The 25,858-nt window shown below is 43.9% G+C and overlaps 2 protein-coding genes across 3 annotated transcripts; one reads left to right on the top strand and one right to left on the bottom strand.

Moving 5' to 3' along the window:
• Positions 1–1,601: 1,601 nt before the first annotated feature.
• LOC142197044 (uncharacterized) lies at positions 1,602–22,301 on the bottom strand. 2 transcript variants are annotated; one of them, XM_075267068.1, is made up of 7 exons: positions 22,207–22,301; positions 19,799–19,858; positions 17,089–17,238; positions 16,454–16,506; positions 7,158–7,238; positions 4,312–4,404; positions 1,602–3,656 (listed from the first exon to the last, which is right to left on the bottom strand). In XM_075267068.1, the coding sequence occupies exons 2-7, from the start codon at positions 19,854–19,856 to the stop codon at positions 3,606–3,608; spliced, it is 486 nt and encodes a 161-aa protein (XP_075123169.1). In that variant the 5' UTR covers positions 19,857–19,858; positions 22,207–22,301; the 3' UTR covers positions 1,602–3,605. The 2 variants fall into 2 exon arrangements, with proteins under 2 accessions (XP_075123169.1, XP_075123168.1); XM_075267067.1 differs by lacking the exons at positions 1,602–3,656; positions 4,312–4,404; positions 7,158–7,238; positions 19,799–19,858; positions 22,207–22,301 and adding exons at positions 11,803–13,461; positions 13,545–13,616; positions 13,721–13,794 and having other exon boundaries at positions 17,089–17,152.
• Positions 22,302–22,535: 234 nt separating this feature from the next.
• Positions 22,536–25,710, top strand: MRPL57 (mitochondrial ribosomal protein L57). Its single transcript, XM_075267177.1, has 2 exons — positions 22,536–22,652; positions 25,335–25,710. Exon 2 carries the CDS (start codon positions 25,348–25,350, stop codon positions 25,660–25,662), a length of 315 nt encoding a protein of 104 aa, XP_075123278.1. The 5' UTR covers positions 22,536–22,652; positions 25,335–25,347; the 3' UTR covers positions 25,663–25,710.
• Positions 25,711–25,858: the final 148 nt, after the last annotated feature.

Here is a 25,858-nt window from a genome sequence, read left to right as displayed (position 1 = left end):
TTGTCACCAACGGAAAACTGAACTTTGACTTGTTGGAAACACGATTAATGTAGGAGGAGCCTAATACAAAAATTCTCTAGACCCCCTATCCGTGTGTAATACAGCCTATAACACATTACCACAACATTCTGCACCTCGATGGTAAGCGGGTAACTTTGCCTTTCTGTACCCAACTCGAGTTATGTTTGGTTTCCCCATTTCATAACTGCCTTCAAAATTCTGCCCGTCGTCCTTAGAAACAGACAACGTTTTCCCAGCGCTCTGCTGTCAGACATGTGACCCGCCTTCTCGGGAATCGGGAAAAACTCTGAACTTAGCTTTAGACGCGAGCGGAGAACGAAACGCCTAGCTCAAGATCAGGACTAGACGAGAAAAGCAAAGTATTTATATCCTTAATATTTTCCATACGTCTGAGCAGTTGACTATTGTACATTTGGAATTCTCCTTTATAGGGAGTCGGTCACCAGAACCCATCCCCCCACATAGATAGGTTAGAGGTCACCTGAATCAGACAGTGTTTTCCTCTTGTAATCACCATTTTTGCTAATAGGCAAATGAGTTCTTTGGAGCAATGGGGGCAGTGCCACTTACTTCTTCGGAGCAACGCCAACACCCTTGTTGCTCCAAAGACCTCATTTGCATATTAAAAACTTACAAAATAGACAGTGACCTCTTAGCAAATCAGAAAAAAGAGGAAAACACCATTGGATCCAGGAGGCCCTAACCTGCGGGGTTGGGGTTAATAGGAAGGGTTCTGACGACAGACTCTCCCTTTAAGGTTGTTTTTGTACATGGCCTGATGTTCGGGAGAACATCTAAGAATGTTTTATTAATCTGTCGTGCCGGGATTGCTATGACATTGGACAGATAAGTTTCAATTTGTGAAATTGCTCTTTGTATAAAAAATTAAAAAATTTTCAGACCTAAATGGTAGAAGTTTATTTTTTCCCATTTTCTATATGGCGAGATTCTTCTGCTGGGCTCTGTTCACACTATCGTTGGCTTCTGGATCCGATAGCTATAGTGAGTTTGGACAGATACATGCTTAGAATGGGGTCTCTTCTGATATTTTTGACAATTTTTTAAATTTTTATAGCCAGTCTTCTCTTAGCCTATGCCAACAGAGGATGCGGTTCATCAACTTCGCCAGCTCATAGGTGGTGCAGATTTCAGCCCAAAATTTGGCAAAAAAGTGGTGTTAAAAAGAAAAAAAAATAGCAATTTTTTGCACACCTAAAAAACAAGACATAATAAACCCGCCCCACCCCCCTCCGAATATTGCTTTGGAAATTACCAGAACACCTAATCTAAAAGGATTTCCTTCCTACTACATAGAAATTTTTGAAATCCGCAACAGAAATGCCAGCGGTAAATTTTATAATCCACACGGGGGTGAAATTTTAAGCTGCCAAGGTTTGGCCACCTGCAAAAGAAATAGTGTGTGTTCTGCTCCCATTGCCCTTCACTTCACATGTACAAACTTGCAGGAGATCCGCCGAGTGTGAATTCACCCCTAAACTTCCCACTTGGCTCAATTTCATAGAACAAAAAAAATCATCACAAATATAAAGCACAAAAATCACAGGTTTTATTTTTGTCACCCAAAAGAAAAGTAAAAAGAAAGTTGACTGTAATTCCAGATAATTTTTTTATTTATTTATTTTTTTTAAATGAAAATATGAAATCTTTCCATGTGACATCACCGGTGAACGTAACAAAGGACAACGAAAGGAGGACATGTCCTAGAGACGGAACGCTGATGAACCGCAACATCGTACCAATCATAGACTAGAACAGGAAAAAAATCCGGCAGCCTCCAGGACCCCTGCACCAATACACATTACGCTATTGCTCCAAATTCAGGCAACTATGATGAAAAATATCCTCCCGTTTTGTGTATACAGCTCCTGTGCAGACCTATACTGAATGGACAGTTTATTAGAGACACCTGCCCTTCCGTGATTGGGTCTTTCCTGTACGGACGATCGGATTGCGACCATGGACTGCGCTGTTCTAGCGATCAAAAAATCCTACGAAACTGGAGAATAATCCAGAAGGAACCTCAGAATCCAACGTGAAGATGTACAGGCCAGTTCGGCCCAGACGTGTCCTTGTGGATCTCATACTAAGAGTTCAATGAAACAATGTAACAGGTGACGGCAGGATCTGACGACGCAGGTTTTGTTTGTAGTCTGTAATCATGGCGACGCATACAGAGCGCAGGAGCTGCGTACACAAAACGGAAGACTATTTTTAACCAGAACTTTTTTGGCAAAATTTCTTCAGAGCGATAACTAGTAGTTGAATGGACAAACCCTTTAAGAATTTTGGCAGTGTGATCACATTAATAGAGTTATCGATTATAGACTGAAGATTCGGATGATTCCATTCATGTGATAGACACTAACACTGGCTACAAATGATTGGAATGTTGTAATTTCACTAGACACCGGTCCAATAATCTAATAATCCGGCGCCTTCACCACCCCGAAGAGTTTTGGAACGTGGAAATGACGCGTAATATGGATTATATAGAATACAGCTGGAGCTCAAGGATCGGTCATTCTGGATCCATGTTCACACACAGCAGTAAAGGGTCATCACAAAGCGGTACCACAACCGACCCAATCCTTCCAAAATAAAGCATTTGTTGCAATTAGTCTTGATTAAAAATTTATTTTGTGTGCACAGCTACTACACAGACCGATGTGTCTCCATGATTACAGACGACAAACACGCTCGGTGCAGTCAGATCTTGTCGCCATACTTCCTTCTAACATGAAGTGTGACCGCGGGACCAGACTACACAGGGTTGGTTTGTAGTCTGTCAACATGGAGACACTTCATTTGCATAGCAGCAAAGGAATATTTAAGACTGTTGCAAAACGATGCAGTGAAACAACAGACAGTAAAGAACGATCCCACGCAAAGTCGGACAGAAGGAGAGGTCTGTTCTAGTAGAGACACAACTGGGCCGTCTTAAAATGTGTCATAGTGCTGTCCCTCTGTTATTGTTCCTGGAAGTAACAACTTGGTGTTACTATTTGACAGGTTTTGTCGCTGTACAGTCTGGCGCTGTTAGACGAGTGTCGCAGTGTATACTGACACACCCGGGGTTGTTGATATCTCCATATATTTCCAGGAGGAATAACAGAGTTACAAGTTGATGCAGAATTTTAAGAAAATACACTTTGAAATGCCTAAACCAGACATGTCCTCTTCAATATTAGGAGATGGAAATGGTCTGCGTCTTGGAGACAGTCTACGAAATGTTCCTGGATTTGCTGCTATGGTAAACTAACAAATTTTTACACATGGGGGGGGGGGCAAACAAAAAATTGCTAAACCAGTGGTGTGTAGTTTTCAAAAACAGTGACAAAAACACTAATACCATCCCCAAACCAAATGGAAGACGAACTGGTGAGTGGCCCCGAGTGCCAAACTTACAGTCCCCAATGACAATACAGTATGGAGGTGCATAAGTAAGTGAACCCTGTGCCGGTCCGCACCATGTACAGACATAACCGGATCCTTCAGTGACGAATCCTCTGCGGGGCTTCTGTCTTCACATAAAGAAATGAAACATGAAGGTAATGGCTGCTCCGTCACATTGAAGAGTTCAAGAACTCCAGAAGTTTGGCTCGATTTCGGTCTCTCTATGGGGAGAAGAACATAAAGCCTCGGGTTACCGGGTAACAGAAAGGCGCCATTTTAAAAAAAAATTTATTCTCATATCAAGACCCGAAAGTTCCTGGGCACGGACCATAAGCCATAGATACAATGGTCTGGAGCATACACTATTGACGTTTATGGGAGAATAGTCTAGGCCTGCTCTGGGATCTGTGTAGGGAGGGGAGTAGATAAGACGTGACGTTTCTTATTGTGGATGCCGTATTCTGTGTCTTATCCACATAAAAAGAATCGCCGTGATCATCAGTGTGCTGTAAGTGAGGCGACCACTGCAAAGAAATCTACAGAAAATGGGAAGTCTCAGCCTATTATTTGGCTTAGCGGCCAGAGTCAGAACTGCAGGATTTTTTTTTTTATCAACACAACACTTGATTGAAAAATGTCATTGGTCTGTTTTTGTTCTTCCACAAAGTGTCATTTGTGCCTGGTCTGCGTCTGGTGCTGCAGCTCATTTACATTCAAGTGAATGGGGCTAAGCTGTGACAATGGGTCGGTATGGGCGCTCTCATTGGCCCGTGGCCAGCAGGGACTTCTTCTTACCAGTCTGTTCTATGGCATCTCTTCATTTTTCTATATGGCCATTACATATCCTGATGAGTCAGAGTCACCCGGCGCACTTACCTCTTTGTCTTCTTTGCTCTTCTTCACTTTCATCTTGATCTTCTTCCCCGTGATCATACTGTAATTCTCATTCTTCTTTTTATCTTTTAAGAACTGCGGGACAGAGAACTACACGTCACATCCTACTAATTCAGTAACATGACGCGAACAACATTGCAGCGCTCAAAGCCTATTAGATCCCATTTAGTGCTGATGCTGCTGAGATCACAGGACGTCTCTTCCAGCTTACAATGCATGACGGCCATATTAGACTGCCCAATAATAATGGCAATTGTCAGCAGCGAACGCTCCTACAAACCACTAAGAGCTGTTGACCAACACGTGAACACTTTCTGGTCGCCGACTGTATCTTTTAAGATGCAGATTATCAGCAGTGCATCGCCCTGTGTCATCCATGCAGCCCAATGGGAGAGGAAGGAAAGCAGCTGATCTCTCTCCTCCACCCTTCAGTTTATATCGCCCTGTGTAATAAGTCTAAGGCAAACGATTGCCAGCGACATGTTTCTCATGGATAGGCCTCCCGGGACTGACAACTGGTTCTATATTAAAAAAAATATTTTCTTAACGATAATCAGATCCATACATCATCATCACTGAGCAGGGAGGAAGTAAAGGACTGCAGTAATTTATGTCTCCGCTTGTACTGAAATAAATAAAGTGTGCGGTCTGCAACTGAATGAAACTCGTCTTCTGCACCACCATAATGGCCAAGCTCACGGTGTAGACAAAAGTAAACCCGATATTCAACCTTCTGGGTAAGAGAGAGATGAAACATGGCTTACCCCTAAGGCCTGGTTCACATCTGAATTTGGTATTCCATTTGGGGAGTCCGCCTGGGGACAAGCATTGACAAGCCGTGAGCAATGAAAGCACATGGACCCCATAAACTATATTGGGATCTGTGTGTTTTCCGTGCGGTGTCCGCACAAGTTCATGATCTACTTTCCTCTCTACATGATTCGTGTGGACACTGTGTAGAAAACACACGGACCCCATTACAGTCTATGGGGTCTGTGCGCTTTTATTGCTCACGGCTGGTCAATGTGTTTGGTTGTGTCCTGGGGGGGCCCCATGCGGACTCCCCGAACGGAATACCAAACACAGATGTGAGTCAGGCCTAAGAAATATAGGCATTGCTTTCCTATTCTATTTCTCAAGTTCTGAAATTGTGATAATAAAATAGATTACGTGAGGCTCCATTTTTTGCATTTTTTGGGGTTGGATAATATTTTTGTGCCCCTTTCATTCTAGATTAGAAGCTTGATTTTAGGCAAAGAGGTGCATAGTGTAAGGGTTTAAGGCTTTATAGGGTTAGTTATAAATATATTGTTAGGATTTTCCAAAACGTCTCCGATCCTGAGAATGATAGGGAATGAACACTGGGGCCCCTATGGTCTCCCAATCAGTGTGGGCCCCCACGATCATCCAGCGATCGTATAACTATAAGAGCTCTAGTGAGGGAAGTGAAAGCAGAAATAGACACAGGACTTAGTATAAACCTCTTCTCTGACAACAGGGATCGCCTTTAGTCCTCATTAGCCTACATTGGATTTCCCTCTTACCGAAACCTCGAGGCTCTCGGGACCGATCTAATAAGGGTTACGTAACTGACCCCATTATTGTCCACCACATCATGTCAATGAAAGGTCAGACCAGCGGCATGTGAGAGCAAACTCATGTATATACCGGTATAGTCATCATGTACTGTGCTGTGCAAAAGTTTTAGGCAGGTGTGAAAAACAAGACTCAAAGTAAGAATACTTTTAGAAATAAAATGGTTAAAGCGATTCTATCATTAAGCAAGTAAAGAACAGCAAGGACTTTCCAAGAGCGACCGCCTGTCATTTCCAAACTAAAAACCGGATGGAGAGTAAATTACAAACCTAAAATTTGGGTACATGATTTAACCCATTAGATACTACTGCTTGCTACTGAGAGATGTTTGGAAGTTACAGATCTCCTTACATCGATTGGGACAACATGACTGCGGAGTCAAGGCAAGGAACTCAAGAATGTATGGCCTATTACTACATTTAAAGGCCTCCATGCAAATTATCTTAAAGGGGTTGTGCCATTATGGACTCGTATCCATATATATACAGTGTTGGCCAAAAGTATTGGCCCCTCCGCAATTCTGCCAGATAATACTCGTTTTCTTCCAGAAAATGATTGCAAGCACAATTTTTTTGGTTTTATTATCTTCAATTTGTCTTCAATGGAAAACCACAAAAAGAATTGTCAAAAAGCCAAATTGGATATAATTCCACACCAAACATAAAAAAGGGGGTGGACAAAAGTATTGGTACTATTTGAAAAATCATGTGATGCTTCTCTAATTTGTGTAATTAACAGCACCTGTTACTTACCTGAGGCACCTAACAGGTGGTGGCAATAACTAAATCACACTTGCAGCCAGTTGAAATGGATTAAAGTTGACTTTAATACTTTTGGCCAACACTGTATGTAGGACAGGGGATAAGTGTCCATAACGGACCATCCCTTTAACTAACCCAATGCATGCAAAAACTATCGCAGATCTGCAAATATCACTGATAAAAATATCATGTGTTTTTGTCTGCAGCTACTATGTATCCATATGCGTCTCCATGGTGACAGACAACAAACAGACGCAGTGTAGTCTGATCCTGCTCTTTGTAGGGGACAGACTGAAGGGAATTAGGCGACACAGGGCTTGTTTGCATTCCGTCACCATGGCGACACAATAGTCTGCACGGGAGCTGTATACGCTAAACGGCAGGCTAATTTTCAAATCAAGACCGTTTGCAAAGTTGCTTCGTTTTTAATCGTAGATCCATCCATTCAGAATGGAGGAACCTTGGTCGCACCTTAGATATCTGTACAGGGCTGGACTCTCGTTTCTTCTTCTTCTCTTTCTTCTTCTTTACCTTGCTGTCTTTTTTTCTCTTCTGTAGATATAAAGTTTATATTCAGTCTTCACAAAAACGATCGTTTGGTCACTCATAAAACGTCAGTAAAACTGAGCTGCAATACCCAACACAACCACGTGTGGCGCTCTTTCTGGAGCAGTTTTATAATTTTTTAGCGTTTTATACAACCCTGAAAATTTTTTGAATAATATTTTTTCTCACCTCTAGTTACCAGGCGTTGATATGAATGATGGTCTATATGAGGAATGTGTCTGCGCCCCTCTACAACACTTCCTGTTCCTGTATTTTAGAAGCTCGGTGCAACCAATCAGATCTATTCTTTTACATTCCCATTTTGCTAGAAAAATCAAACCTGGATTCTAATTTGTCCTTAGGGCAACACTGATCGCCCTCAATATATTGGACGAAGTCATTCTCACACAAGGCCTGCAACTTTAACCTGTGATAACTCAAGGCAGTAAGAATTAATATAAAAATGACTTGAAATTGCAATTTTCTATATATTTTTTTCTCTTTAAATGAAATCTTGCTGGTTTGGCTAAACAAGGACATCAGCACAATCCTATATACTGTACCTCTCTTAGGAATCTATTTCCCATTCATTTACTATGAGCGGTTGCTTAAGTAACTCCGCCCCCGAGGAGCCAGAGCTTCATTTCTATCATTTCCTTCCTGCTAGCTGAAAAAATGGTGCACCCCTTGAACCCTTTATGGCAAATTCCTGACATGTGATATATGGCCACCCTAAATGCCTTCTCCCTGTTTACATGAAGAACATTTTTCTATAACACATTTATAAATATGAGAACATTACATTGCAGTCCTACATAAGCATTCTATTGTATGCAGTGTAATAATCCTCCACATACAAGACCTTACATTTTGCTTCAGTTTTTGGGTTCTATTTTTGGTCTGTGCCACGCACTATTACACCGCGTCCTCGCCATCTCTGAGTCTCCTGACAATGATACATTATCACCCCTATTATTTGATCTGTCTACAACCATTTTTATGAGGTGCGGTCTCACATCACTATCGCCTTGTGTCATTGTCACGCTACATCTGCCACATCTACCCTCCGTACGCTGTCGCGTTGTCACCCTGCATCCTCGTCTCATCTTCACAGCTTAGATGTCGTCTTTCTTACGTTGCTGTATCGGGGCCCCTGGAGGATTGTTGGGTAATATCTCTATTTAGCATGCACTCACTGACAAATCCACATATCGGATTGCTGCAAAACTCAACATATAGTTATGTGTCAGGCAGATATGTAAATGATTACAGGTGCATTCTGATTTGATACTGGGTCTGGCCACAAGGGGGCATAAAAGTTCTGCCCTCTTAAAAAGCTCTCACAGGCTACTTTTGGGTAGTGTACCTATTAGTAAGAGATGGTTGACTGCTGGAAAATTCCTCTATGACACAATCAGAGACATTTTCTCCAGTAGACAGATTCTAAGAGGGGACAAATCGTTTGACGGATCAGATAAAGTGGCCACCATCTCGGCTCCTCTGACCTGGCTGTTACATGAGGGCTGTGGAGGTCTCCGCCAGACCACCAGTGGAGGATTGTTTGGTCACTGACCAGCACAGACAGCTCCCAGTTTTTTTGTCCACCACCCAGACACAATGGACGCCTTCATTACACACCCCTATGTGCCCGGACCTATTCCCATTACGTGTCCTGCCATTCGCCATCACATTGCCACTGCTCATAGTGAATGAAAAACTTGAACGGCTACTGACTGGATCTGTATTGTCTTTAGCAATGAATCCAGGTTCTGTTTGGGATCTGATGCCAGTCAGGTGCGGGTATACAGGCCTGGTGATATGTACAGGACATCCCGACACCACGTGTTACATCACATAGAATGACGGACAACTGGCATTTTCAGGCAGGATAATGCTCGCCCACGCACAGGAATGTCTCCACCAGATGACAACACTTCCTCCTGTATATACCTCCATGTCCTGCTGTATCTCATCTTGTATCCAGACTACAGGTGTAACATCTGTGGTAAATGTACTGCTATATACCATACAGAGCCTGTATATATCTCCATGTCCTGCTGTATCTCATCTTGTATCCAGACTACAGGTGTAACATCTGTGGTAAATGTACTGCTATATACCATACAGAGCCTGTATATATCTCCATGTCCTGCTGTATCTCATCTTGTATCCAGACTACAGGTGTAACATCTGTGGTAAATGTACTGCTATATACCATACAGAGCCTGTATATATCTCCATGTCCTGCTGTATCTCATCTTGTATCCAGACTACAGGTGTAACATCTGTGGTAAATGTACTGCTATATACCATACAGAGCCTGTATATATCTCCATGTCCTGCTGTATCTCATCTTGTATCCAGACTACAGGTGTAACATCTGTGATAAATGTACTGCTATATACCATACAGAACCTGTATATACCGCCATGTCCTGCCGTATCTCATCTTGTATCCAGACTACAGGTGTAACATCTGTGGTAAATGTACTGCTATATACCATACACAGCCTGTATATACCTCCATGTCCTGCCGTATCTCATCTTGTATCCAGACTACAGGTGTAACATCTGTGGTAAATGTACTGCTATATACCATACACAGCCTGTATATACCTCCATGTCCTGCTGTATCTCATCTTCTATCCAGACTACAGGCCCAGCTGTAACATCTGTGGTAAATGTACTGCTATATACCATACACAACCTGTATATACCTCCATGTCCTGCCATGTCTCATCTTGTATCCAGGCTGGAGGCGCCAACAGAGTCCTAGAGCCTCTGCCCAATTGTACAGTTTTCATCACTTCCATAGACCATCATTACATCACATTGATGAAGGGTCAGGACAGGACAGCAATGACTTCTTTGTGCTGGATTTGTTGTTGTTGTCAATGACTGTATATCTGTCGTCTTAATCTATGGCAGACCACCAGCATTTATCTCATGATCCATGAGCTCAATGTCCTTCAGGACGTGAAGGTGAACCCACGCCGCCAACACACTAGGTTGATGGAACTGGCTCAGTATGGTTGCTTTCTACTTTGTGTATTTTCCTTTACAGGTATATCGCCCCTATATACCGTATACATCACTTATATACATATGGATTCATTAGTTAAGACAGAGAGGTCGTCCCCAAACAGACCCGAAGAACGGAACGCCGAACGCAAGTGTGAACCTAGAATAACACTACCGTAATTCTGGCCATTATATGGCTTCGGCTTTAGAGGTTTTCCCCCATGCAGTTTCTAATTCTCGGTTTGGGCTACCAAATACAACACCCTGAGAAATTCCACTGGATTTTTAGTGAATTTCCCCACAGATAAAACCCTGATCTCATCATCATCCAGTCTGTCTGGGATGACATGAAGAGACAGATGGATTGGAGCAAGCAACATCCACAGAAGATCTGTGCTTAGTTCTCCAAGATGGCGGCGGGAACAACCTGCCTGCCCAGTTCTGCCAAAAAACTGTCTGCAAGTACCGAGAAGAACTGATGGAAGGCAAAGGGCAAAAGTCACACTGAAAATTGATACGGTTTACATTTATCTTTTCCTCCTTTTGTGAAACAAGCTATTAACACTTCTGTTTCTGAACACATATTTACTTTTGTAGCATTTTGTCCACATCTACGTAAAACTTTTGCACCGTACCGTATGTAGATAGCACTTGATCAGTTTCATGGAAGTAAACAAGACCGAGTGGGATCAAAAGAAACAGAATCGGCACTCATACCTGGGAATATATCTTTTATTCCTCCAGTATTTTTTTTATTTTCATTATATTTCAGTGTTTTCTTTAGTTATTGCTTTCGACATGAACATTTATGGCGTCCTACTCCTCAGTCAGGTCATGTGATCTTACAAGGACCCCCAGGATTACATAATAGGAGTGTTTGGTAATGTTTTTTCTTCTTGGGCCAGTAGGAGATGTTATAAGTAATGTATCTTTCTGTCTGTATTTGCACCCTACAAATTGTACAGCGCTGCGGAATATGTGGTCAATGGAAAAACCACCAACTGAATATTTAAAGAGGACCTTTCACCAGCTCCATCAACTTTAACCTTTTGCATCCTCCGACAGGCCCCACTACACTGATTTCGGCTCAGTTGGAATTTTTCCTCTATCCCCTACCATTCCTGAACAATCACTGCTGTTAGTTTCAGCACCAAGATGGCCTTTAGGCTCTCTGCTGTCAGGTGGGCGGTGCTAGGCTGGAGCAGATGATAGTCTGGGACCCGCCCACCTGAAAATAACAACGCTGATTACTCAGGAACGGTAAAGGCTAGAGAAAAAATTCCAACTGTACCAGAATCAGTAGATCAAGACCTACTGAAAGATGTGAAGAGTTGGAGGCGGTGGAAGAGGTCTTTAAACCTAATATTTTCTATGTAACCACAAATGGTATGACGCAGCACATCACAGAGACCATCAGCTGGACCATCTCTTGTAATACATAACGCCATATCTGAAATATGTGTAACTTTCTTCTATAGATGACGAATGGTTGGAGACCTGTACTGTTTTTGAGTCTATATTTTTAGTTTTTTTTTTTTAATTTTCTTTATTTTCTCAATACAGTCCAATATCAATAAAACTCAATGTACAAAAAGAAAGACACAACTCATCCCCCTCATCCATCCTCCACGAAGGAGAGGCGAAGAACAAGGTCTACAGCGTTCTACAGTCTACGTGGTCTACATGATTTACTTCGGCAGATCCTCATCATCATATTCAAGATTGTGAAAAAACGTCTTAATATCCGAAGACTCGAGCGGCTGAGGAGGACCTCCTCTCGCGGGTACGGGATTCTTTTCTTCATTGTTTTTTTGCATGGGTTGGCTGTGCCAAAGAGTAGAGTTGTGTCCCTTGGAGCACAAAACGTCAATGGCAACCACGGTGCCTAATGTTTTGACCTGAACGTTTGTCAATGCCGCGTGACACGAGCCACGATACTGACAACGAATGAGCTTGATCAGATCGTAGAAGCAGCTTTTTAAAACCATAAACTGTTCTCCCGTTTCAGGATCATCGCAATGTCCTTCAGGGTGGTCAGAAGTGCTTTTAGTCGACGAATCATCCTTCTCCGAATCGTCGGTGCTGGATCCGGATTCTGAATCTTCACTATCGGAATCTTCCTTTTTAACAATTACTAACAAATCCTCTGGCCGGACATCTGTTGAGTTGTCATTCAGTCCGGAGATCTGGCTGCCTTGGTTAGACTTAAGGGAATGTCCATAATCGCTTGGCGTTATACTACGTTCGGGACTCTCAACTTTGATATGAGGAATGGCCAAGGGTTGGCCGTCCAAACGACTGGTCGGATTAGGGTTACTTCCATCGTTCCTAAACATTGCGGTGTGATTCACAAATTCGGACTTATGGCTGCTCTGGTTAGGAAGTATTTTGTTGCCGGCGCTTTGTCCCATCACCCCTTGGGAGGTTCTTGGGAAAGAAGTATAGTCCATGGTGCCCATTCCCGTCTGCCAAGCTCTGTGCTGCGACGATCCCTGGTTAGATTTTGAGTAGTCCGTCATTAAGATGGTACATAGCGTACCCTGAGACTTCCCCTTCTGAGGTTTTGTTTGGACAGAAGAGTTTTTTTTACCAAAATTTGGATCGGTGCCCACGGCTTGGCATTTTTTGCTAAAGAACATATCTGTGTTGATCGCCTTGTCAAACATTTTGGGTTTTTCCATGGCCAATAGACTCGTACTTGGAATTACGATCTGTAGATGCGATGGTAAGACTTGCTGGACGAAGCCGTGTTCGCCGTCCCCTGGCGGATAGAACAGAACGCTGCTTGACGCGCCTTCGCCAGTTCCATCGTTACCCGAGAGCTCGCTGTTGGCGGCTGATTTCTTGCGCTTTGTGCCCTTTTTCCTCGGTATTTTCTCGGAAGGTGAACGTTCAGCTATAAATATAGTGGGAACGGCATTAGGCCGGAGCCTTCGTCTGGTTCCCTCGTGGAAATACTGATCGTCGTTGAAATGTTTGGAGCATAGTCGGACAGTGCCGTATTTGTTCTGACTGTAGATTTTCTCAACCAGTTCGTCGACGTTTGGAAAATTTTCCGGCGACTGGATCAGCCATAACCTTATTCCTTCCTTATCCTTGGGAAAGACGTGGAGGATCACCTTGGATTCCTTCTGCTTCCATGTGTTAAAACATCCTTTGATTAGACACGAAGGCATGGCGGAACTAGAGAAATTGGATTGTCAACCAACCTGTAATACATAATATAGAATTACTAATGTTTTTTATTAAATTTTTTAGAATTTTTGTGATACTATTCTCTACCAGGACTTACCACGAAGTCACCGTAACGAAAGTAAGCTTATACTATCTTTTTCTCGAAGGAATCTTCTGTAGCCAAAACGATCTGAAAAAAAATAAAAAAATATTCTTACAACTTTTTTTAAAAAAAAATTACTAAAATCTAAAAAATATTTTTCTACATGAAAAGGATGAAACAGAGCTACGTACCTCTAGTCGTCCTTCGATATGGAAGAAATCCAACCCCAAGTGTCCAAACTCTCAAATTAGAATATAATATAATCCTGTAATAAAATAAAAATAGAGTATACGTTCGATTGGTGGCATTGAGTCGAGTGACGTCCAGAAAACTAGTAAGCCAAACTGCGCCAAAAAAAAAAAGGTGTACATGCCGTGTGTTAGATGTGTTACGTGTTTTAGACGCGGTTTAGATCACAGTAGTTATGGAAAGGGTTTAGACAAGGGGGCGTGGCTAAGCGACGGCGTAAAAAGCGCTACGTTTATGAATGGAGTGCGGCGCCATATTTCCTAGGATGCTGAGAACCTATTGCTGTAATAGGGGATGACTTAGACTTATTAAAAATATCATTGGTATCACATACAATATAAAACATCAAGCCTGTACTCAAGGAGCCACAATGGGGTCGCTATCCACCGACATGTACATAAACATTTACTGACAACGCGACGCCCAAGTTGTCATACGCCGAAAGACCCGTGGACATCTTATCTGCTTGTCAGAGGAGGGAATGCCGGTGATAATGCTCAGCTTCCCCTCTGACAAGTAGAGAAGATGGTGAGGAATAGTCACAGGGCCGCATAGTCCTCGGGGAAACCTTCACAAAGTTGCTGCAGACCAAACAGAAAAGAAGATATACCGCGCATGCGTGGCAGGTGGACCCCGCATTATGGAGTCTTTGTAAAACCCCATAGAAGCTGAGGATAACAGTAAACAAATATATGATAACAGAATAAAGCAAGTCAAGACCAGATTTCAGATCCAGCCATTACCACGGGTTGGCAGGATTTTGGCAATGTAAACGTATGGCAATAGTATCAGGTCACAGATTTAAGGTAGGAAACAAGAAGGGGTTCAAGACATTACATTATGTCAGGCTTAAAGGGGTTGTCCATGATTTTTTTCATTATAGTCTAGTTTTATTTTGGCAAAATAATTGCCCACCTTAAGGGATCCTGTCATTTAGAATTATTTTTTTGTCCCTAACACATCAGAATAACCTTAAGAAAGGCTATTGGTCTCCTACCTTTCGTTGTCTTCTCTTTCATCGCTGTTCCGTGGAAATACTGTTTTTTGCCGGTATGCAAATGAGTTCTCTCGCAGCACTGAGGGCGGACCCCAGCGCTCAAACAGCACTGGGGGCATCCCCAATGCTAACAGAGAACTCTCCAGTGCCGCCTCCATCTTTTTCAGGAACGTCCTCTTCCTGTGTCTTCTTCCATCGTAGGTGGTGAAACTTGTAGGCCTCGGGGCAGAGCCTACTGCACATAACCGCGGCAACAAGAAAAATGGCCGCTTACACAGTAAGTAAGCGGCCATTTTTTTTGTGGCCTGTGGGCATGCGCAATAAACTCTGCCTGAGGCCTCCAAGTTTCACCACCTACGACGGAAGAAGACACAGGAAGATGATGTTCCTGAAGAAGATGGAGGCGGCACTGGAGAGTTCTCTGGCAGCATTGGGGACGCCCCCAGTGCTGCGAGAGAACTCATTTGCATACCGGCAAAAAATAGTATTTCCACGGAACGGTGATGCGGAGAAGACAACGAAAGGTAGGAGACGAATAGCCTTTCTTAAGGCTATTCCTATGTGTTAGGGACAAAAAATTCATTCTCAATGACAGGATCCCTTTAACCACATTTATGATTATTCATTCCTGTGTTCCAATTTCCTGCACAGATACAGTCAAAGGGGTTGTCTCAGCCGATATTAGGGTTTATGGACAACACAGAGGGGAAGAGGTTCCTCTGCTTGGGACCCCACACACAGTTCTGGCGCACTGCAGCCACCTTATATAGCTGGCAATTTCTCCCAGTGGTCACCATATAATATCTTTGCTCTACAATGGCCGCACACAGAGCTTTATTAGTCTCTTCCCCATGGTCTTGGATGACCAGCCAAAAGCAGCGGGGAGTGTCCCCAACTACCAAAGTGGAGACCACATGGAGTAGTCTGGTGGCCACACTACAAAAATGAAGAAGGGACTGGGTTTCAGAGGATTAAGCAACCGGGTAACTTAAAGGGGTTGTCCCATCACAATAAATGCACAATTTATAGTTCAAAGGGCTGTCCCACAGGACAGGGGACAAGTGTCTGATCACTGGGGTCCAAGCTCTGGGTCCCCAAGTGATTAGTAGGAGCGAAAGTCCCCTTAAGGCCTCCTTGTGAATGGAGCGCTATTGCACTTATATGTCCAGCGCTCCATTCACTTCTATGGGGCTGCCAGGATTGTCATCTCCAGCAATGCCCCATAGCAGTGATTGGAGCATCGGTCACACAAGTGCACTGGCACTCCACTGATAAGGAGGCCCTTGGGGTGACTTAATAACCCCCCATCCTATACCATCCTATACCAGAATCCGTTGGCTCCATGTCCTGTATAGTGGATGGGTGTCCCATTGACTTCAATGGGAGCTGAGCTGCCATATTAGCACCCGGCCACTACACAGGGACCACAGCGATGAATGTGCGGTAAGCGGCCCCACACCACCGCCTAATACAGTGCAGGGGCCACATGTCAGCCGCCCCTCCCCCAATGAGATATTCATGTCCTAGCCTAAGTATACACAGGGGATTTAGAGCTTGGTACCTAAAAAAGCAGTGAAAAGATATATTACTAAATGAAAGAAAAAAATAGCTCAAATGTAAAAACAGCACAATGTGTACAGGAACATACAGTTAGTGGAATAACCATAGTGGACTTTACCTTTTTGTTGTGTTTTTCCTTGCACACCTTTTTCGATTTAGGTTTTTGAGAATCTATAAGTAAAAAAAACAAAACAAAAAAATACATTAATCATGGAAAGCAAATTCTTGTAATGTAATAAACGGGAACACAAAGAGTTAAGTGCGGAGAAGTTTATTCCCAGTTATTTATTGGCTTATAAAAAAATTACAGCAGCCTGCCCCCTAGTGGCGACAGTATGAGTACTGATGACAAAAATCAGGAGAACAAGTTTTTTGTTTTTTTTTGTAAAGCAGTGGTCGGACGACCAGCAATGTGACACTGATCCCCTATTCCGTGCAATCCCTTTAACTGGTCAGTGATGTCATTGAAGCTACTCATCCCTTTAATGGAGGTCAGTGATGATGTCATCTGTCAACCACTGATCCACTTTAAAGGGATCAGATTTTTTTTTACAGGACAGCGGGGGATGGGAAAGGTTTTCGCTTGCAGTTTACTGACACGTAACAGGCCGGTCCACCTGGGAATAGAAGTCTATGGACATATTTATGCTTTCCAAGCATATATGCTAAACGCATGATGTGAACAGGGCCGTAGTGATACTGTTAGCGAGAGAGGTTTGTTTCGAGGCTGTAAACACAGTGTATTAGTCCTACCTTGACTGCTGGAGCTGCTGCCGCTACTTGAAGATGATGAAGTGTGTGAGGAAGAGGATGAAGAGGACGAGGAACGTGAAGAGGACGAGGAGGACGAAGACACAGAAGAAGATCTGCTCCGGCTACGTTTCCTTTTGTTCTTTTCTCTCCCTGAAAAACAGAGAGAGGACGTGTGAACCGACATTACCAAAGCGCTGTCACTGGGCAGACGTCACCTCCGAAATACAAAGAGACTCTTTATTATAAGCCAAGCTCCAACTAAGACCTGGCAAATACATCCTCAACGCCATTCTCATAGGATCCGGGCGCTGTACGAATCCTAAGGATGGGTCACAATATCAGATTATTGGGGGTCCAACGATCGGGACCCTGACCAAGCGGCTGTACAAAGAGACTCTGATGAGCATCGCTTTCACTTCATAGGCCTGATGTCACGTTCATCATTTACATCACCTGTTTGCAGCTCAGTCCCATTCAAGTGAATGGGGCTGATCGGCAATACCAGGCCCAGCCAGTATACAATGTTAAGGCTGCATTCACACTACGTAACGCCAGCGTGTATCACAGCCGTACACGCCGGCGTTACAGCAGGGCTGCCGTACACTTCCCATTCACTTCAATGGGACTGCTCGCAGTGAAAGAAGCAGCCCATTCATTTCTATGGGGAGCGCTCGCATGCTGGCTCCCATAGAAATGAATGGGAAGTGTACGGCAGCCCTGCTGTAACGCTGGCGTGTACGGCTGTGATACACGCTAGCGTTATGTAGTGTGAATGCAGCCTTAGACGTTGCGCTTGGTAAGGGAGCCTTCACACGGAGTAAACGCGCGTGTATTTTTGCAAAACACACATGTAAAAATAAGACTCCCATTGACTTCAATGACATTTTACAGGCATATTTTTACACGTGTATTTTGCAAAAATAGATGTGCGTTTACTCCATGTGAAGGCTCCCTAAGTCATGAAGACGCTGCAGTCTCTTCAAACAGCTGAATGGAGGGGCTGCAGGATGTCAGACCCCCACCAATTTGATATTTTAGCTATGAAAAGCCCTTTTTAGTGCACTGCTGTGTCACAATGCAGCCTATAGGACGGATACTGACATATGGTGTGCACGGGGATATAGAACTGTATATAAGGACAGACAATGACAGCAGGTAAGTATCAGGGGGCCAAAATCAACCTCTGAGCTTTTCGTTGCCAATCAATGGTTTAGTGACTATGTGACCCTAGTGTGGACATTGTTTGCTATTAGAGATGAGCGAGTACTGTTCGGATCAGCCGATCCGAACAGCACGCTCGCATAGAAATGAATGGACGTAGCCGGCACGCTGGGGGTTAAGCAGCTGGCTGCCGTCAAAGCGAAAGTACCAGGTGCATCCATTCATTTCTATGGAGCGTGCTGTTCGGATCGGCTGATCCCAACAGTACTCACTCATCTCTATTTGCTATGGCAGTCCTACTCGAAACAAATCTGGAAGGTCGGTTACTTGTCTTGAAGTTATAACTAAGGCCTCATGCACACGACCAAAGTGTTTATCCGCAATTATGGTTAAAAGCACACACCCATTCATGTCTATGGGCCCATACAGATGGCCGGCCGTATACAGGAGGTCTTAGGGTATGTTGGGTAATATAATAAGGGGTGGGAGCTTATCATTTAATAAAGCTGTGGTGGAGACGCCTCGAAATGACAGATATATTATAGCTTGAGTGAGTTATACAGGAAATCTACACCAGCTCCTGACTGGCGCACAGGCCGGATTTATTAAGAGGCTGGAACCTAAGGAAAAGCTCACACTGAGTGTTTGCCGGAGGATTTATGAGCGCTCCCCTTCACTTCAATGGGAGTCAGAAGTTAGAGGAAAAAAAAAAAAAAAAAAAGTCATGACCAATCTTCTGGCAGATTCCGACTTGCAAACCGTGTTAAAATTACTGGACGGCAGAAAACAAGGCTAATGAGTTTTTTTTCCAAGTGGTTTTAACAAAAACTGCTCCATAAAGGCGCTAACAGATTTTTTCCCCAGATATCCCATTATTTCAATACGGTTTGCAAGACGGAATCTGGTCGACGTTTCTTCTCTTCTCTAACAGAATGATCAGCTACAGAAAAAATCTGCCACTGAAGATAATGGGAAAGTTAGGAGGCCGATATCTGAGGCCCATTGTGTGAACTTACCCTGATACCTCCGGCTTGCCTTGAGCCATTCGGGGTCCTCATTACAACCAGTGTATAAAATATCAGTCTTAATAAATTCCCCCACAGTGTTATGTCTAGTGCAGGGCCTGAAGTGATGGTGCAGGACACACGGGGTCTCTCCTTGGGGTTCTGAGTCCATGAATCAGGTACTGTCCATCTCAGGCTGTGTATTAGACATAGCTAATGTACACATTTCTCTGAATATTCCTTTAAAGAACTTATCTGGTTTCTACGATCCTTAGGATAGGCCATTAATATTAGCTCTGCGGGGGTCTGACGCCCCTACAGATCACTGGTATGGAGGCAATGCAGGATGGCCCTACTGTAGAGGTGAGTGCAGGTACTGCATTACTACCGCATAGACTTCAATGGGGCCGCACTACAGTACCTACATGTGCCGCCTCAGTACAGGGAGTCTGATACCTGGGACTCCTCATATTGACGGCCTATCCTAATCTTAGAAACCAGACAATCAATGTTCTCGTGTATTAATAATGTCCCCTATGGATTACCTCTATCCTCACACGACGATGAAGAACGGATCCTTGACTTCTCACGTTTGCTTGACATGCCTGCAATAAAAAAGGAAAGCTGAGGGACTGCTGCGTTACTTCCAGGACAGGCTGGTCAGGTCACAGATATAGTCTGACTAGGGCAATGTACCAATGAATCACATCTACCACTTTTCCAGAAGCTGCCGCTGGGTGTCAGGCCGGTTTGTCACTTGTACTTTCCATCCTCTACATCATGCCATGATAGGTTTGGTCAATTAACAGGAAACAGGGGGCAGAAGTGCGATGCAGAAACTGACTCATTTTGCATTAAAGCATGCCTACACTTTGATGTTCCTATGCACAGGGTGATATAGTCATTGAGGCAGCCATACTACAACCCGCACTATATTGTACATATTATTAGTATTGTATCCTTAGATGTATAGTTTGCTATATTTACTGTCATAGGACTCAATCAGGGGCTTTTTAATGAATTAGAGGATCTTCACTTATGAAGGTGTGGAGCCCTGGAAGCAATGCAGAGATTATCATCTTGTTATATATATACAAATTAACCTGCAAGTCCCCTGATTTCCACCCGGCCTATAGACAACTGTGACACAGGCAGAAGAAGAAAAGGTCAATCACAGCTGAAGGTGTAACCAGAAAAAAGACAAAACACTTGAGCCTGACTATAGGCCTATTGGGCCACCCCTGGGGCACCTGCAGGCTTATCTGCATATCCATGACAAGATGGATTCCACAATCCGTCTTGATTGCAGCAGTGAGAGGGTTAACTCTCTGGATCTGAGCATTTTCTGGTCTGGGGCCTGGGGTTGTGTGTTACAGCTATGGGAGAGTTCACACTACTGTCAGTGTCCGCTGCTAATGTCCGTTCAAAATCTTGAGCATCGGACACTAGCTGTGTCCGTGACATTTTGCATTGATTTAAATGGACATCGGGTGCGTTCTTTTACAGTCCGTGTCTGTCCTTAAGTGTCCGTTCCCAAAGATGTCCGACTTTGCAAGCGGACAGCAAAAACCTACATGTAGTCACATTGGCACAATGACAGCGCCTGTGCAATAACCTTCTCATAATAGATTATTAAGGTGCCTCATTTACCTAGTCGCCTTGACACACTCTTACATCAGGATTCGGCAAGCCTTTCGTTTTGAAAGTTTAGTCATTTTTTTAAAATTTTACATGCAAAGTAACCATCACAATGCATCCTGTCTATACCTTTGAATATTGATAACCTATCCTTAAAATAGGTGATTAATATCAGAGTGGTGGAGATCTGACACCCAGGATCCTCACAGATCAGCTGACTGCTGCGACCTCTTCATTGCTTACCAAGCACAGTGTATAGCGGTTGTGATTTGTATGGAAGCTCAGTTTCATTCACTTGAATGGGACTGAGCTGCATTATGACCATGTGAATGATGGACATGATGTCACTGACCTGTGACGTGGAAGAGACGCTCAGCTGAGCACTTCCGTATGCAGCTGATCTGTGGGGGTCCCATTAAATACTGATGACTTATCAATAATATTGATGGTCTTCAATAACTAATTCCCTGAAAACCACTTCAAGGCGTTGCAGAAATGCAGATTTTTTTTTTTATTGCAGTTTTTTGAGCCATGTAGATGTGCCAGTGAACGTTCTTTATTATTCACACTCGTGATAGAGTTTTTTGAGCCAAAGCCAAGACTGGATACAAAAGGAATGGGGAATATATAAGAAATTCTTCTACTTCTCCCTTCTGCTCCATCCATTCCTGGCTTTGGCTCAAAAAATGCAGCAAAATCTGCAACAACAAAAAAAAAGCTGCATTTTTGCGACCCGGGGCTAAAGTAAGAATTGGTCGCAGTATTGCACTGTGATATTGTGACTTGCTAAATGCAGCACCATGATGGTCACAAGGTATCACAATCAGAGAATTGGGGACCACTGTGTCAAAACAATAGGTTGAAGTGTCATGAAACCGTCCTGACTTGTGTCGCCATAAAGCGATAGCCTAATACACGCTGCGCCAAGATGGATCTCATCGGCCATGACAAGGGTCATCATGGAACAATATGTACAAAACCTCATCTATCAATATGGCGGGTGGCGTAACGCATCAGCGATGTGACAACACGTATTATATATATATATATATATATATATATATATATATATATATACACACACACACTGCATTTAGGACACGGCAGCCATTGTCTGGACTACTGGACATTGCATTGCAACTAAAATTTTATTTGGTTGCACATTGTTAATATTTTCCTATAATCAATAAAGTTGGGCAAAGTGGACGTTCCTTTGTAGTTAACCATGACTGCTGGGACTTGTAGTCCCCCCTGTGCTGACCAGTCCCGGCTCCATACACCTGTCTTATCTCTCCCATTCTAATCCCCGACTGACCTGTCTGTCAGACCCAAGGAAAAAATCCAAACATCACCGCTGACACCCGCTCTCCAGCTCCGCCATGCTAGGGGTTTGTTTTACTTACGTCACTTCCGGCGGAGCTGACAGACGGGAAGCACTTGGCCGCCATTTTTAGTTTGGGCAGCAGTTTGGCTCTCTAGTTCTGTAGGGTGGACATATGAATGAACCCTGTGTGCGATGGGTTACTTTTACTTTGTAAGGAATCTTTGGAGATGTATATTAGTCATATTATGACGTATAACGTCAACTCGACCACATTAAAGATGGCGAATTAGGCATTTCCGGTCTGCCCTCGACTTCCGGATTTTGAAGGGCGATTGATATGCCTGTGTAGTCTGCTGGGACGTGACGCCTGTGCTGTTGGCTGGATTGTGGAGGCTGGATGTTATATATACGGTGCACCCTATAGATGTCCTAGGCTGGTAAGTGATCAGTAGGCTATAGGGCCTGAAGTCACATGTAGCCCGGCCACATACTGTATCATAGCATTGGCACATGACAGCCTTAAAGGGGAGCTCCATATTGAATAATATATTATCGGCATTGCAGAACTGCCTGGAAAATAACAAGAAAAGTTGTAGCTATTGTGATGTTCTGCAGCAGCTGAGTCTTATTTCTTTACGGTATCCTATACACTGCAGCTGCTGAAGAACCTCTTTGACATAGAAGCCGGCAATGGGATCAGAGGTTCAGTTACTCGTATGGTGAAATCATCTGTGCCGCTTGTTATCGGGTTATCACTCAGGAAGTTGTACTGGAACAAGAAACAGGTCTGCTTTCTCCCAGAAACAGCGCCACCCCTGTCTATGGGTTGTGTCTGGTATTGCCGTCTGGTGTTCACTCCATGGGCCGGTGTGCTGTTGTTTCTGTGAGAAGAGCGCCTCTGTATAATGCAATGTAGATGTGTAAGTATAAAGGCGCTGCCTCCTCTATATGGCACTGACCAAGAGAAGCAGAAGACAGTCCCGTATAGACGAATGCAGTACACCGCACATACACCGCTCTAGCTCAGGACTCCTGTTCTTGTGATTGGGGTCCCAGGAGTCGGTGGTCCAATGCTTCACACTAATCCTCAACCTTAGGATAGGGGATAGTTATAGTAAGACTCTTAAAGGGATTTCCACTTGCTGTTACCTGTGTCATAGTGATGCCCTGTCTATTGGTCTGATCTGTTGGGACTTAGATACTTGAACCATGCACAGATCAGCTGTTGTGCTGTGGACAGGGAGTCTGTTTCTATTCATGTCATAAGAGTGACGCTGCAGCCTCATCCTCTGTATAGCAGCGGTGCTGGGGAACTGCAGCCCTCGTTTCGGAGGGTGCTGGAACAGCTGATCTGTGCAGGGTCTGGCAGTCGGGAGACCAAGCATTATAGTGAGTTATGATGTTACGAGTCGCTGCTTTACTGTCTGCACTATACACATTAAGAGTCTTGAGGAGGCAGACTCCTTCCATTATGGATCACTAGGATGGAGTCCAGGACATCTGACTGATATTCGGGGCCAGATCCTATTCCCTGGTGTGCAGGGGGCCTGTGCAACTCTATGGCAGTTGTGGATAAATTAGATTCCTTGTGGTTACCCAGTGGTACTGTCAGCAGGATTCCATTGCCCGTATTGCACTATTCGTGTAGTAGGGGGTGGTCATGTTGCCTCTTAAGGTGGCTAATTAGTGTCCTAAAATTTCTTTATATTGCTCAGAACAGGGATACAAATTTCCAGCATAGACCCAGATCTACATGATAACATTCTGACTGCCAGCCCCCACCACTAGGGGGAGTTTACTGTATAGTGCCTTAAAGGGGTTTTCCCATCACCTGTTCACTGGATTGCTGCAGGTCCAACCACCAATCTGGAGAACGAGGCGATCCCTGATCAGTGAGGGTCTGAGCGGACACCTCTGCTGATCTGCAAGATACCTCCTATCCTATGAATAGAGGATCAGATGGGAGAACCCTTTAAGCTAACTGTAAGGTACCAACCTCACTATGGCTCCTGAGAGGACCTACCTTGAACCTGTATTTGGTGCAGTTTTAACAGGTGAAACGTCCCATAAATGTTACGCCTTTAAAATTAAGAACCTGCCCCAAAACACGACTGCATGCATCATTGTCACTGCACCGTGCGAATGTGCCCTTACTGTATTCAAAGCCAATGGGCAAAAAATAAAAATCAAGATGCTATGAAGAGATTGTATGTAAACCACAAGGCCTCGCGTATTTGCTTACATTTCCTGGGTACTAAAGACTCCACCTGCGTTACTTCCTGATGTGTAAGTGAGACTGGTACAAATCTATAAAATCTGCACCACTACACCCATCATGTATGGGGCCGCTACCCTATTTGTGATATACGAGAACAATAGGGGGGTCTCCGCAGCTGTAGATGTTATATACTATAGTCTTTACAGTCCGGTGCACCTGCTAGTTTAGAAAAATTAGCAACTTTGTTTCCCCCAAAATTGTTAAGTTTTCCTGGACTGGTTAGTTGATAACCAGGTAAAAAAAAAAATTAAAGATTGTTGCGGGCCCCAGGCTGATCAGCTGTTAGAAGAGACTGCAGCGTGTGTGTAAGCGATGCAGCCTCTTCACTAGGCACCAAGCACAACATAGTGGCCGTGTTTAGTATTGCTTAGAATGGGATGGAGTTGCGATAAGGTCATGTGACCAACTAACTTGACGTCACATGACCTGTGAAGCGATGGAAGGTACCACGGCCACTTTGAACAGCTGATCTGCGGGGGAACCCAGTTGTTGGACCTCCTGTCAATTGATGACCTGTCCTAAGGATAAGTCAATTTAAAAGCCCCTTTAGGATCTCTGTTTGCTGTCAGTAGGAACATCCATTGCCTACAACCAAAGGCTCAAGTGCAGGGTCCATGTAGAATAAGGATTATCAGATCAATGGACACCCCTACAATCATGTACTATCCAGCCAGTCTAAGCTGCAGTACCAGTCACAGCCACTGGACAACATACCCCCCCCCTCCAAATATCATACCCTGGGTATGAGGAGACCCCTTAGTATAGCAGAACGACTTCCAGTTTAGATGGAAACAACTGGCCACCGATCCCTCCATTCATTACATTATTTTTGTATTTTCAGACCCTAAACAAATATGTTCCTGACCAATATCCTCCTGAGGAAGGGCATTCCTGGCCGCCAGTGGATCGGCAAGTACCGGAGACCCCGGACGGTCACGTGGACCATGAAACAGTCCATGATTAAGAGACTGGAGACAGAGGCCGAGACGGAGTACTGGATAAGTCGGCCGTACATGACCAAGGAGCAGGAATTCCGTCACGCCATAGAACGTAGACTCAAACGGTTCGAGGAGGTGAAGGCCATGAAGAGGGCAAACTTCCCCGAGCACAAATACCTACAAGATCACCTCAATCACTTAAACGTCACCAAGAAATGGACTATGTCTTGATCTCTCTGATGTCAACTTCTTCTGAAACCTATTAAATGTATTTCCTAACTGTGTGAATTGATTAGCAATGTATTACATTAAGCGCCACATTTTTATGACGCTCAACAGCAGCACAGAGTATTTCAGGAGAGCCATTTTCAGCAAGTTTCAAACTGGAAGACCACACGGCCTTATTTTTTTTTTTTTAATCGCCATT

Source organism: Leptodactylus fuscus, chromosome 3, assembly GCF_031893055.1.
Source record: "Leptodactylus fuscus isolate aLepFus1 chromosome 3, aLepFus1.hap2, whole genome shotgun sequence".
NCBI lineage: Eukaryota > Metazoa > Chordata > Amphibia > Anura > Leptodactylidae > Leptodactylus > Leptodactylus fuscus.
Note: the sequence above shows the minus strand (reverse complement) of the source record. Positions and strands in the feature narration are given on the sequence as shown.

What these genes read in the sequence shown, in the direction of transcription:
- LOC142197044 (XM_075267067.1), bottom strand. Translation starts at nt 13,428, where the DNA reads ATGCCTTCGTGTCTAATCAAAGGATGTTTTAACACATGGAAGCAGAAG.
- MRPL57 (XM_075267177.1), top strand. Translation starts at nt 25,348, where the DNA reads ATGTTCCTGACCAATATCCTCCTGAGGAAGGGCATTCCTGGCCGCCAG.